Below are 13,104 nucleotides of genomic sequence, written 5' to 3'. Positions count from 1 at the left end.
CTTGGGGGTTTGTCGGGAACTCAGGCACACATTGCATATGACTCGCACCCACGGAGTCGGTGATTAAATGTAACATCCGTGCAACAGTGAACTCACAAATAAGAATCACAGTTAGAGGCTGCACAAACAGATTGGTGTTGTGTTTATGACAACTCATGCAATATTGAATGGCCACTTTTGCAAAAAGCCAACATAGCTTCAGTGAGTGAGGCAAAGCTTTAATGCACTCCTTTTTCCTTTCTTTCATGCAGTGAACTCCCTTGTGAGTAAAATACATGATTCTCGTAATGGTGTTGTGCCATTGCGTATTTTGTATATGGCAGAAGTATACAAAATACTATTCGCTTTAAAATTACTTAAAGGAAAGTAGCGCTACAGTTGGCTACTCACGCAAGTGCCTACACATTTTACGAAAAGTCCTGCGTGGGCACAGCTCAGTCTCGTTTTTCATTCCTCATTTCAATTCCATGTGGATTCATTGCAGTTCAAGATAGTTTTAAGCCTAATCATCTTACAGCCCTAATTGGACCATTGCCACAGGAAGAAACCCTACGTTTTAGATGCTGTAGACGTTACCCTTCAGCTCATACCATCTCTGCACTTATGGTAGGTCTGAACATTTGGAGGCTTTTAACCGAGCTGAGAAGCATGGAGAATTCAAGAGCTCGTTAGGATGTACACGCATGAAAAATGGTTGCAGTCATTGAAAGCAGCTGAAATGTGCAAGACTGTTATTTTGTGGACTGTTGTGTTTATAATGGAGTGTTAAGTCAGCAGCATAATCGTTTTAGAAAATTAATTTACAAAAATTTGAAGAAAGGCCAACTGCATACCTCTACTAGAGTCCCAGTTTGCACCCTCCACACGTCACGTGCTGTGCTCTACCAAAGAGCAGTGGCAGCAGCTGTTTCACAGTTTATTCTTGGAGATGTATTCATGTCGGGCAATGCAAATACCTTTGACAGCGAGGCTGAACTGAAATATCTTCCGTGATGTATCAGTGTTTTTGCCACTTGGTTGTGGATATCCCAAGGTCATGGGCTTGTTCTTGGCTGAATTTTTATGAGGCAGATTACAGATATGCTCACTCTGCACTATGTTGGGGCACACTAAAAAACACAGGGTAATCTGCGCCCTCTATTACCGAGTCTTTCATAGCCCACGTGTCATTTTTGGACCTTAAACTGCACATGCTAGTAAAGCTGGACTAGAGCTGGATAATTGTGTGTAATAGAGCTATACATAAATGTGGAATTTATTTGATTTTGATTTAAAAGCATTTGTATATTAGTAAAAGCTCGTTAATTCAAATTCCACGGGGCCGCCAGGCCAGTTCGAATTAACCAAAATTCGAACTAATGAAAGTGAGCAAAAATGAAGGCGTTTGATGCCCGGAGGGCACGAAAAACATTTATTTAGCAAAAAAGTCTGTAATCATCTTCTGCTTCTTCTCTCTGAGGGCTACCGTACTCACTCGGTCTTCTAGCATGCGAATGCGACGCAGGGAGTCTTCTTCCCCCTCTTCAAAGCTGAAGAAAAGGCGCGCGACATTCAGCGCTCCCATAACTTCTGCCGCGGATGGACGCACGGGCTCTTGCTCCTCGTCGTCGTCCTCGTCTTCTGCCTCTTCTGGGACAGACTGCTCCCCAACAATTTCAGCGACGATGTCCTCATCACTTAGGGCACCGCACACTGCTGCATCGCTGTCTACTCCAACGTAATCATCAAAACTGACGTCCTGCAGCACAGCACGCACAGCCGCAGGCAGAGGCTCCGGACTCCCATCGTCGCCACTTTCTTTCATACTTCCGGCAGCAAAGCCACAGTGGTGGAAGCAGTTTGCAATTGTGGACGGCGTGACCTGCTCCCATGCACGCACCAACATGTGCATTGCTGTGAGCAATGTGATGGTGCTGGTCTTCTGGTTTCCAGTGCACAAAGTCATGCGCTCGATCATGTGGCGCCTATAGAAACATTTGATGTTTCTGACCACCCCCTGATCCATCGGCTACAAGGCCGCAGTCGTGTTGGCGGGCAAAAAGACGAGCCTTGTGGCTTTCAGCTCGGCGTCGACTTTGTGTGCCGAGCAGTTATCCACAATGAGGAGAACTTGACGCTTCCCTAGCTGCATCCTCCGATCGAATTTCAAGAGCCATTTTTTAAACAATTCGCCCGTCATCCACGCCTTGCTGTTGGCGGAGTATTCCGTCGGCAGCGTACTAATGTTCTTGAAACATCTAGGCTTATGTGCCTTGCCGACAACAAAAAGAGGGACCTTCTCCGTCCCGGTCATATTAGCGGCGACCAGAACAGTAATCCGCTCTTTGCTTCGCTTGCCGCCAGCGCAGCTGTCCCCTTTAAATGTTACTGTTCTGTCGGGCTGGAGCTTATAAAACAAAGCCGTCTCATCAGCATTGAATATATCATGTGCCGAGTAGCTTTCTAAGTACTGCTGTTGAGCACCGCTTCGCCACGTGGCACAAGTTTCTGCATCCACTTCTTTGGCTTCTCCAGACAACACACGGAAGACAAGATTATGTCTGTCTCTAAAGCGGTGAAACCATCCTTCGGAGGCGACAAAATCTTCCACATTCAAGCGCAGGGCGAAATCGGCCGCCTTCGCCATGATAATTGGGCCGCTCAGTGGAATGTCAGCGCTTCTCATTTCTTTCACCCACGTGATCACAGCGGTCTCAATTTCCGGATACTTGGCTAACCGAAGCCTTTTTCTGTTGCTGGCGAAATCTTCGGCTTCATAGGCATCCTCGATGGCCTTCCTATTTCGGACGTACGTCGACAACGTGCTTGGTGGAATCCCGTGCTTTTTCGCGATTTCCACTTTGCCGGCCTTCCGTTCATCCACCTCGCGTAAAATAGCCACTTTCTCCTTCACCGTCTTGGCACAGTATTTCCCACGCGAACACATCTCGCGGACACAAGCTCACAACAAGCGGCGTGCAAAACGAGGGCTCACGAAATGCAACACGAAACCGTGGTCGATAACACTAAAACGTCATTCCTCGAAGGAGTCGCGGCAGGAAAGACTGTTTAGTACTTGTTCCAGCACCCTAGCGGCGCCCCGATGGTTGTGCCATCTATCGTTCTGCCGTGAAAGCTTCCAACGATGGTTTTTAACAGCGCCGCTTGGCGGCGCGCAGTTCGAATTATGGGTGGCAGCGCCAATTTTTGAGTGAATTAACGAGCTGTTACGCGCATAGACTTATATGCACTGCGGACCGGACCACGATGACTATTTCGAATTATCCAAAATTTCGAATTAACGAGTTGTGAATTATCGAGCTTTCACGTATAGAGATATTTTGTATTTTGATTGGACTTCATGCTTTGTTTTGAGTAATAGTACTCAAATTACACCCTTGTTTTCTAAGCATTTTGCACCAGTAGCATATATCGTATTTACTCGCATAATGCTCGCACTTTTTTTCGCGGAAAATTGATGCTAAGTTGGAGGGTGCGATAATTATGCGGGGAAAATTTTCGAGCAAATGCTTTGGAGCGCTAAAAGCAAATTTATATAGATGCGACTCGGGAGTCTTAGGTCAGCTATTGTAAATATAAACAAAACATTACTTTCAAGCAGAACTTAACCTTGTTATAATAGAACAGGGTCGCCAAAAGCACAAATTGCTAAAGCACTTTATTTTATTTACCGCATGCAGCCTCATGAACACTCCCTGCATTCCGTGGTATAATGCTCACAGCAGACCATACAGTTCTACTCTTGATCAGAAACTTGATCCGAGTTCGTATCGGCACTGCAATCGCTGTCTCCAGTCGTGCACTACGCAGAACTCGTTGACATCGAAGTGCCTGCTGGCAGCGCGGTTGCTATGCTGTAGACCGTACTCGAAAGCTTTCAGCTTAAAAGCAGCTGTATAACTTGCGTACCGCCCCACCGCGATGCGGCATCAAGAACACGGTAGACGGTGGAGCAAAGCAAGTAGCACAGACGGAACGAAGGAACAATGACAACGAGACTCGGAGACACCTCGCAAAATGGCGACGACTACAAGCATCATGGAAAAAAAAAAAAAAAAAGACGAGCATAACCGATGATGATGATCTACCCGAGCATGCTTCCGCCGCCTGATAGCGCGTGCACACAATGCGGCCAGCTAGGTTCAGTAGCGATCCAAAGATGGCGCTTGTTGCTACTAGCAGACGACTCTCGTGATGGTAATATTGGTGGTGCGATGATTATGCGAGGAAAAAAAATTCCGATTTTTGACGCCCAATGTTGGGGGTGTGAGCATTATGCGAGTAAATACGATAGGCATCAAATTGAGAGCTGTGACGTAGACAACTCCAATGGCCATCAATTTAGTGGATGGAGCAGTGGAGAGCCCCAGCAGAATTTCGAGGGCCTTCAGGTAGAAGCAGCCACTGTCAGATATAGCAGGCTGCGACAACTGCATGGTGGCAAATAAAACTGCGGGCATTTAATCGCGGAAGGATTATTTAGGATGGGAATGCACACAGGTAAAACATGGCCCGCCTACAAAACAGCCACAAGAAGCAGAACACGGACAATACCACTCGTGCTAAGAGCAACTGCTTCCTCAAAACTGTATGAGTCCTACTGCACTAGACTGAGTGTGATTCGAACTCAGAGGATGCTGATAATGCCTCAAATTAAGGTGAGTTGTTCCAACACATTTGATGTTTGGACATTTGAACCAAAGCATAGGCTCAAATTAAGTGTCTCATTTAACGAGATATCACTGTGTTTCATGTCCTAGACAATAGCATATGTTAGGTTGTACATTACACAATAAAAACCATTTTTTTTTTTCTTTTTTTCCTGGGTTACACTTGCAGGTTGGTTGTCTACAAATGTGCAAAGCCGCCAGTAGTGACACAGATGCCAGGCATGAGGTGACGAAATCATTTAGCAGCACTTAGGTTTTGGTTTGTTGAAGCTTCAGCGTGAGTTTGGTTGACAATCTCCAAAGCCTGTAACTTGATAGTGAATTAAGCTGCCTTGTGATAAAGGTGTAGGCATCCGCCAAAAAATGATTGGAATGTGCTTTGCCATTGGCTAATGCCACACCGTGTCTGGTGCACAGGCGATGATCCCAGCGAGGACTGGACGCTGCGGCATGGGTGCAGTGTGACGCTCTCTGTGGCTCTGAAGCAGGCTCCCGAACGTATTCTCACGGAGGACTGGAGGGACCGAGTTGTCAAGACCCTCATCAAATACATGACTGCTGACCGGGTACGTCATTCGCTGCTGTTAACCACGCAGTGCTTCTAAGGGAGCCGGGCTCCTATAGCTGCTTTTGCCATTAAGGGTAGATGTTCAGCAAACCTGTACTGCGCATTTAATGTACTAGTTTGATTTTCATAAAATGCTACACGTTTTGCCCTAGGGCCAATAGTGAATGTTGGCAAAAAGTAAACATTTATGGCATATAGAATACAGAAGCTGACCACTAACTCTTCTGGAAGAAGTTGCTCATGAAATTGGCAACATAATCTGAGCATCCTAAGGCTGCTGTCATAGTCTGGAGCGAATAATTTTTGTCACTAGAAACCAACATCAGGCTGTTCAAGCCTCTGGGAATGAAGAGCCATCTTTGCTCACAAGACTAACACCAATAGTTCTGTGTACGTTGATAAAACTCCCCGGTTCATCTCTGTGGTTCCAAAATCCACATCACATCGCATAGGATAGCCAGCTCAGCAACACCACCACCACTGTTCTTCTCTACTAGTAGCACTAGCTGCAAATCGGCAGCTTGACCTAACATCCAGTCTGCTGACCTGAGTCTTTCGATCAGCGTCTTACTTTGCCATTTCTCTTGCCTCACCTCCATACCGCGCATGCATCGAGGGCATTGTGTATTCATTTTCCTTTTCCAACCTGTTCAGAACTTCAAGACATTTAGCATTACAGTTTCAAAGACTGATACAGTGTAGAGGCCGCATAACTTATTCAGTTAGCTTTGCTTTAGAAGCATCACAAGCTTCAAATCTTGCAAGCGTGCTTTTGTGTGAAATGAAGCAGTTAGAAACAGAACACAAAACATAGGATTAGTGCCTTGGATTCTTTTAATTTGTTGTCCTTGTTCTACCATGACCACCCTACACACAAGCGCACTAGTACTACTTCTTCAAGAGCTTTGTTTTACTAAGAAGGTGCCTTTTGGCGTGAATCCCCTATTTTTTTAATGTGAAAACCTTTTACAGTTCATGACCCATCGCCGTGTCTATGCGTGCATTCATGACAGGTGTCGATCATCTTCAGAAGGATTATAGTATGGTTTCAGTACTGATAGTCTTAAAGCTGTTTTTCCTAATTTTTGTTCAAATTTGATAAACCCTGTTATTCTGACTCAGTTTCTTGCACTGATTTCAAATATGTAACTATTTTCCAATTGGCCAATTAGTTTGAAAAATAAATGAAATTAATTGTTCATAACTTGCAGGAACAATGAAAAAATAACCGCACTGCAAAAAATTTACTTGGACACTTTGCTAAGTGGTAGAAATCATAATGAATACAATGTTAGGAGCACTTTTTTTTTATATAAATATTAACGAAGTTATAGCAGTTTAAAGTTACTGTTCCAAATGGGGGTGCCCTCCTGCTTGATGTAGAGCAAAATTTAAAAACTTTCAACTGCTATAACATCACTAATAATATATAGCATTAGTTTATTATAATTGGTTAATTAGTTAACAATAATAATTAGTCATTGAATGTGGTTAAATAACCTATGATAAATATGCAGTGGCAGTTATTTAATTAACCAGTGATAATTAGTTGATTAGTAAGCTTTAGCATCTTAAGGTGGCGGTCCCACTCCAGCGGTGAAGAGACGACATTTTTGGCGATATTCATACGCCTACTGCGCCTCACTAGTTTAGTTTATAAATATGACTTTAATATATTTGTAAAGTTTATTTCCTCTCCTTTCTAATGGTGCATTTGATTTATAAATAGCTGCACCGATGTTTAAGCTGTAAAGGAAAACACAAAGGTAAGAAACGGCTTTTCAGCTCTACTTGTCTCGGGAAAAGCAAAATTGTGCAAAAACTTTTGCACTTAGGAAAACACCATTTGAGATGTTTTGAGATTAGATGTTAATGAACAAAGTTAAGCATTTTTATTACTGTGTATCGCATAGTTTATTAGCCACGCGCCTGTGAAAAGTGTATAAAACAGGTAATTATACATACAATAACTTTCAAGATACGCATTCTGCTGCGGAGAGTTTTTGCGCAGTTGGAGGTCGTACATATTTCGCTTTTTCCTGAAAATATCATCTGTCTGCTTCATTTAGTGTAAAAGTTATTTGTGATCAAACTTTGCGATTTTTGCAAAATGGCTAAAAGTATATGCTAAACTGTTCAAGTCATAAGCTTTTATCTGCGCTGAAATTTCGCGTGGAAAAACTTTACACCTCGCTGTCAGAGGATAAGCATCGGTTTTGTTCTACGACTCTCGAGGAATGTGCACTGTCAGGATGATTTCAGCTAATTTTTTCGTGGTTCACTTGAAGCGCGCGAGCTCTTCATGAAATATTTTAAGCATGATTGAAATGCTCCATGGCTTGTTTGTTTCTGGCGAATATAACTTAAAGGTTCGGGCTTTCGTTCCCTTATTCAACCGGTAACAATTATCAACTACAAAGTGCACAAAAAGCAAATAATAGTAAAATAACAGAGCCACGTGTGATAAACGTAGTAGGTAGCGCCACCTATGAAATTTCATGTGCACTAAAATGTCGCAGTTCAGAAAAATTACGAGGATGGCGCCACAAACACCCTGAATCTAAAGTTACCTGAATCGAGGGGTATTTACGAGAGGGTATTGTGCTTCTACAACGTTTTCCCTCTGCCCTTTCCTTTCCATCGGGCGAGAGAGGTAAACACTGGCGAGTCGGGTCGAGTGGTCGGGTCGAACTGAGGTGCAGGTGCTTCGCGCATGCGCAGTAGCACTACTTGAAAATGGTCCCTTGACAAATGTACACTTGCTTGCTTTGAGATTTATTTATCGCCTCGAATTAAGTGTGTCATACTGTTTGTGTGCCGAAACGTTGCCAGCTAAAGCTCTCGCGCTACTTACTTACTCTACTTACTCAGCAAGATATAATCGTGGCGGAGATATTGAAATTTTTTTTCTGGTTTTGTTTTGTAGTCTTGTAGCGCCCCTTGCGCCGCGCTTTTATCACAAACAATGGCACGGCGCTGGACAGAGAAGAATTTGGCACTAAGCGTCTCAGTGCAAGCAGCGAAAAAAAAAAAAAAACAGTTCGAACCCGAACGCTGTCGGAGCTGGTTATTCCTCGTCTTAGCTCCGCCACAAAGCTATCTTCAGATGTTCGCGGTGTTAGCATATATTGTGAGGATGTGGAATTTAGACTTCTTTTTTTTCCAGTGGCAAGAAGGAAAAATATCTTCCCCTTTCTACGATAAAATGAATAGTAGGGCACGGAACTATAACACTGCATAAATTAATATAATTTCAAAGAGCGTCTCCCTAGGAGAAATTGCATGAATACTTGTACCCTCTGCCACTTTACTGGTACAGATAAAATGTTTCGACAGTCTGCCAAGTACAACTTGAAAACCTGAACATGCACAAGCATGCCTCTTCAACCTTCCCACTGAAGTTTCTATATAGCGCAAGCAGTGCAGGCTCCAAAGAAAAGGAGAAAAAAGTGATATAGTGGGCAGCCGAAGATAATCACCAGCGTTTCAGTCATGTTTTTTTTTTTTTCTTTTTTTTTTCCGAATGTTGCGTTCCGGTGATGATAGTAAAGATGCCGCAGTAGCTGCTGGGGATGTTTTCGGTGAATGGGCAAGTAGGAAACAGCCACGTGAAGCTTCTCCAATACAAAAATGTGATGCTGAATCGGGTTTTGCCACTGCATTTCCGTCATTCCCCTCACTAATAATTTAAAAAAAATGATGAGGCTCAACGCTGCTGAACCGAATGTCGAGCTTAGCTCAAATGAGAGAAACCACTGTAATCAAGAGTTCGACGAAATGCAGTCTGATCAGGTGGTGGCATAAAAAAATATACAGGCTCACTGACCAAGTCAAAGTTTCATGAAAACGTACTATCATTTCGACAGCCCTACAGCTTCATTGTTCGAGAAACCAGACCAGACAAAAAGCATTCGTTTATATCTTCTACAAACTTGATCAATGGCCCTATATATATATATATATATATATATATGTATCTGTGAGAGAGAACACTGAATTGGTTTCCCGTTTGATGCTTTTATTTGCGCTTATTTTATTTATTTTATATGTGCATGATGTCCCGTCCTCTTCCCAGCTAATTCCGCTTCTTGGAGGGGGATATACCGCGGATTGTCCGAAGCATTACGGCGTCTAGGGTAAACCGTTGATGCATTCGGCGGGGAAGCTGGTTTGGCGTTCATTTTGCTATAATGCTATACCTGCCTAGCATCGCCTGCTACCGCGCTTTGCCGCTGTGGCCGGGGGCTTGGAGCGTTCGGTCTAGTTTGCCCGGGCACAGTGAAGACGGCGATGTTGCTATGGTGATGGCTCTGTTTACGATTCTTAGAAAAATGCGCCACTCGCGCAAGTGAGCAACAGAGCTAATGCTCTAAAAGCCCGTCGGCAGGCAGAGTGTTTCCAAAAGAATGGGGCCCTTATCTCGAGTAAGGTAGATACCGTGTCACCCAGGCGTCCACACACCCGCCGTCTCAACGCCCAATTTGTTGACTTTATATTTGAACCTTGTTTGAAGCAACTCGACTTCCTGTGCTCTGAAAGGTATCCGATCATGTTAGCAAAAGTGGCATAGAAGCGTGTGAGAATTTCGAAGCATACAAAGAACGTGCTTCCGTTTGACCACACGAAGCAAAACCGCTGTACTGCATTGGTATGGACAAATTCACAAATTATAGCACATGCCAAATCTGACCGAACGCGATCTGATCGATGCGTCTAATCGTTTGGCATTTGCAGGAAAACATTTGGTAAGCATGGGCGCTCTTGCATGGAGTAAAGATTGGGCTCTGATTATTATGTTGCAAATGTGTGAATGTACAAGTGCCACATCACGAAATTATTTACTACCAACACATGAAGCCAAAAGGCGGGCTCAACACTAAAGTATACTTGTTGCATACGTGTGTGTGCCCTGTAAAATGAGTACAATAAAGTAGGCTACAAGCTACAGTAGTCCACCCAATATATTGGTTCAGAAAGCGCATACATCATCACGGGAAGCTGCTGCAGGACAGGTCAGCGTCTTCCATAGCATGCTACTTTTCACATCAGATTTCAGTGTCGAGTGAAATTCTGCAGGAGAAAAATATTTCTAGGGGATTGATTGTTAAAATTTTATTCTAATTGCCTGAAAATACTGTGTTCATTTAATTGTGCACACACACGCACACACACACACACGCACGCACGCGCGAGCGAATAAATAAAATGAAGACTGTGGAGCATCCAACTGGGAGTGGGGAAGTGGCCGCCGTAAGCGCCTAAAAAACTGTCCCCGTTAGGTCCTTTCTTCTGGCAACCTTCCTTTACAACCCCTTCTCCCCTTCCCCCATTTCCCACATAGTTTAGTGTGAATGCGCCTCCTCAGTGCCGAAGAGAACATGAATACATGCCGGCCTCCTGGGCGATACAAAGCCTCTTGGTGGATTTCACATCTATTTCGGAATATCGATTCATCTCAAAAGGAAAAAATTGGCAATCATTCACTTATTTGCACATTGTAACTTACCAGCTCTAGTTTCCAAGATTGGACAAGCACGAACAAAAAATAAACAAGGGCGACTGTTGACTGAAGTTCAGCTAATTATAGCTATATTATCATATTTGTAATCACATTTGATAAAGCAAATTTCTGGTGACCGCAAGAGCTGACAGCTTCCACTACAGTCAAGGAGTGTTCCGATCCTTACTATATCTATGGCATCAACAATAGGGAGGTTTAGAATATGGTACCCCAACCGCTTAGGGGGACAGGGCAATAGCGCGGGTGACAGTAGGAGCACAATTCTCTATTATAGTGCGCGTACGCTCCGCTATTCCTCTATCCCACTTACGGACAGGATTCTAAAGCTCGCTAATGATCGAACACAAGACAGGCGCCGACTTCAACTAAGGTTCATTGACGAAGTGTGCAGAAATAATGCCATTCGCTTTTCCTTTTCACTCGTACTAAGATTGCACTGTACAATGATGTTGACACCCTGTTTTATTTGTGTTCAGTCAAGCTAGCCTACTGCAGTCCAGTCCAACCCCCTCATGCTCGGCGCGTAGGAGCAATGTTCGTGGCTCTACAGCGGAAACTATACTTCGTCTCACAAGATATCTGCAGCACTGCGAAAGGCAGAGGAGCCCTTTCAATTGTGCGCCTAAGTGCCTCTCGCCTGTGCGCACTATAATAGAGAATTGTGCTCCTACTCTCACCCCCGCCAATTTGGGGGGGCGAGAGGCGCTTAGAAGCACATTTGCCTATTGTACGCGTGATCCTGGTTGGACCGGCTGGGGTGCCTCTGCTTTTCGCTGTGCTGCAAACATCTTGTGAGACGAAGTATAGGCAAGAGAGGGAAGCCTCTTGTCCAATTGTCAGGGCGCGTATTGTTCGAAGTAGTGGTGCGGTGGGGTGAAGAGGGGAGTTCAATGGGGCAGCCCATGCTGCGCAGGACGGGGACAAAAATCCTCCCCTTCTCTGCCTGGACACTGCTGTGGAGCCGCAAAAATCTGTGAAAGTCCATGCAGCAACACAAGAAAAGCGTTCAGGCAGCTCAAGTCGAAAGGGCTGAGTGGCTGGGTACTCAATTCCTCAGTCATGGATTAGTGGCGTAGCCTGGTGGCAGAATCTGAACTACTTCCAAGATGGCGACCGTAGAACCGCCACCTTAAAGACACTCACTAAGCATGTGCAGTGTCCTTGTGCTCAAACCTCAACCGACACCTAGCAGCCACCACAACTGCGCATGCGCTGTGATGTCACAATTGCGCAATGGGCTTTCGCCTCTGCACACCTCAGATCGTAAAAGTGCCCCCTGTATTTATTGGCATCTCCTCTGTTTCTGTGCAGGTCCCCATTGTGATTGGTGGGGTTCGGGGTACGGGCCACTGCCTGCGACACATGCTCACCAACTTTGAAAATGTGCCACAGGTGCTGCTGACAACATTTGCCAAGGTAAAGAATACATCCACGAGTGCGTTTGCCTGCACCCTGACATCCTATGCAGCCAATGCTCAATGAAAAATAGCTGTGTGCTGTGCTTAGCTTCCTTGGATGATCTGAAAACTCACCTCATTTATGGTAGTGTTGCTAGAAAATTATCATCAGCTCCGGAACAAGGTGAAAAGTTTAAAATTACCCATGACTCTTATCTTCTTGCCTAGCGGCTCGCGAAGTAGGCAAGGCTGTATCGCTTGCAGTTTATCGGCAGTCTCGCCCTTGTTTTGACACGATAACGCCTGGCAGGGGCCATTGAGACTTGCTTCACGTTTCTGTGGGTTGGGCTGGTGGCAGCAGTTCTCATGTTTTTCTATATCCTGTACACAGATGTTAGTATTGTTCTAGTCTTGGTTCCCCCTTGACTTCGGCTATCTCCTTTTGCACACCTCTTAATTGCATACCAGTTCAGGGTGTAGCAATGAATTTCCAGCATTGACGCATTCCTTTGCAACTGCGTCTACACACAGTGCCTGAACCACACCAGCAATGAGGTGAAGCAGCTTGTGGCGCAGACGGTGCAGTGGCTGTCGCGCTTCATTGACGGCACCCAGCCCGTACCTGCGCAGCTGTTGCGCAGCCTGGTACCCCAGCTGGTGAATGGCACCAAGGAGAAAAACACCATGGTGCGCGCTAACAGCGAGTACGCACTGGTCGCCCTGCTTCGACTGCGTGCTTCCACCGATGGGCTTGAGGTGGGTCCACTTGCTCTGCGCTGAAAATCAAATCATTCCTCATGTGAGGCTGTTGTCCATTCTGTGTCCTGAACAAGTGTGTGGCAACCTAAAAAGTATGGTCGACGATCAGTTTTTCGGACTCTCTCTAGGGATCGCAAAAGTGTCCGAAAAATTGGATTTTGTAAACAAATTCACTTTACGTAATAATGT

General features: G+C 44.8%; 1 protein-coding gene across 1 annotated transcript in view; it reads left to right on the top strand.

Annotated features, from left to right (window-relative positions):
* Positions 1-13,104, top strand: part of l(3)80Fj (lethal (3) 80Fj) — a 141,726-nt gene that overhangs the window by 122,805 nt on the left and 5,817 nt on the right. Inside the window, exons 50-52 of the mRNA XM_084597788.1 lie at positions 5,088-5,236; positions 12,071-12,175; positions 12,688-12,912. Of these exons, the coding sequence (XP_084453914.1) occupies positions 5,088-5,236; positions 12,071-12,175; positions 12,688-12,912 (479 nt within the window). The remainder of the gene's footprint in view (positions 1-5,087; positions 5,237-12,070; positions 12,176-12,687; positions 12,913-13,104) is intronic.

The sequence above is a fragment of the Amblyomma maculatum genome, chromosome 3, assembly GCF_055883805.1.
Source record: "Amblyomma maculatum isolate TAMU_Amacu chromosome 3, ASM5588380v1, whole genome shotgun sequence".
Lineage (NCBI taxonomy): Eukaryota > Metazoa > Arthropoda > Arachnida > Ixodida > Ixodidae > Amblyomma > Amblyomma maculatum.
Note: the sequence above shows the minus strand (reverse complement) of the source record. Positions and strands in the feature narration are given on the sequence as shown.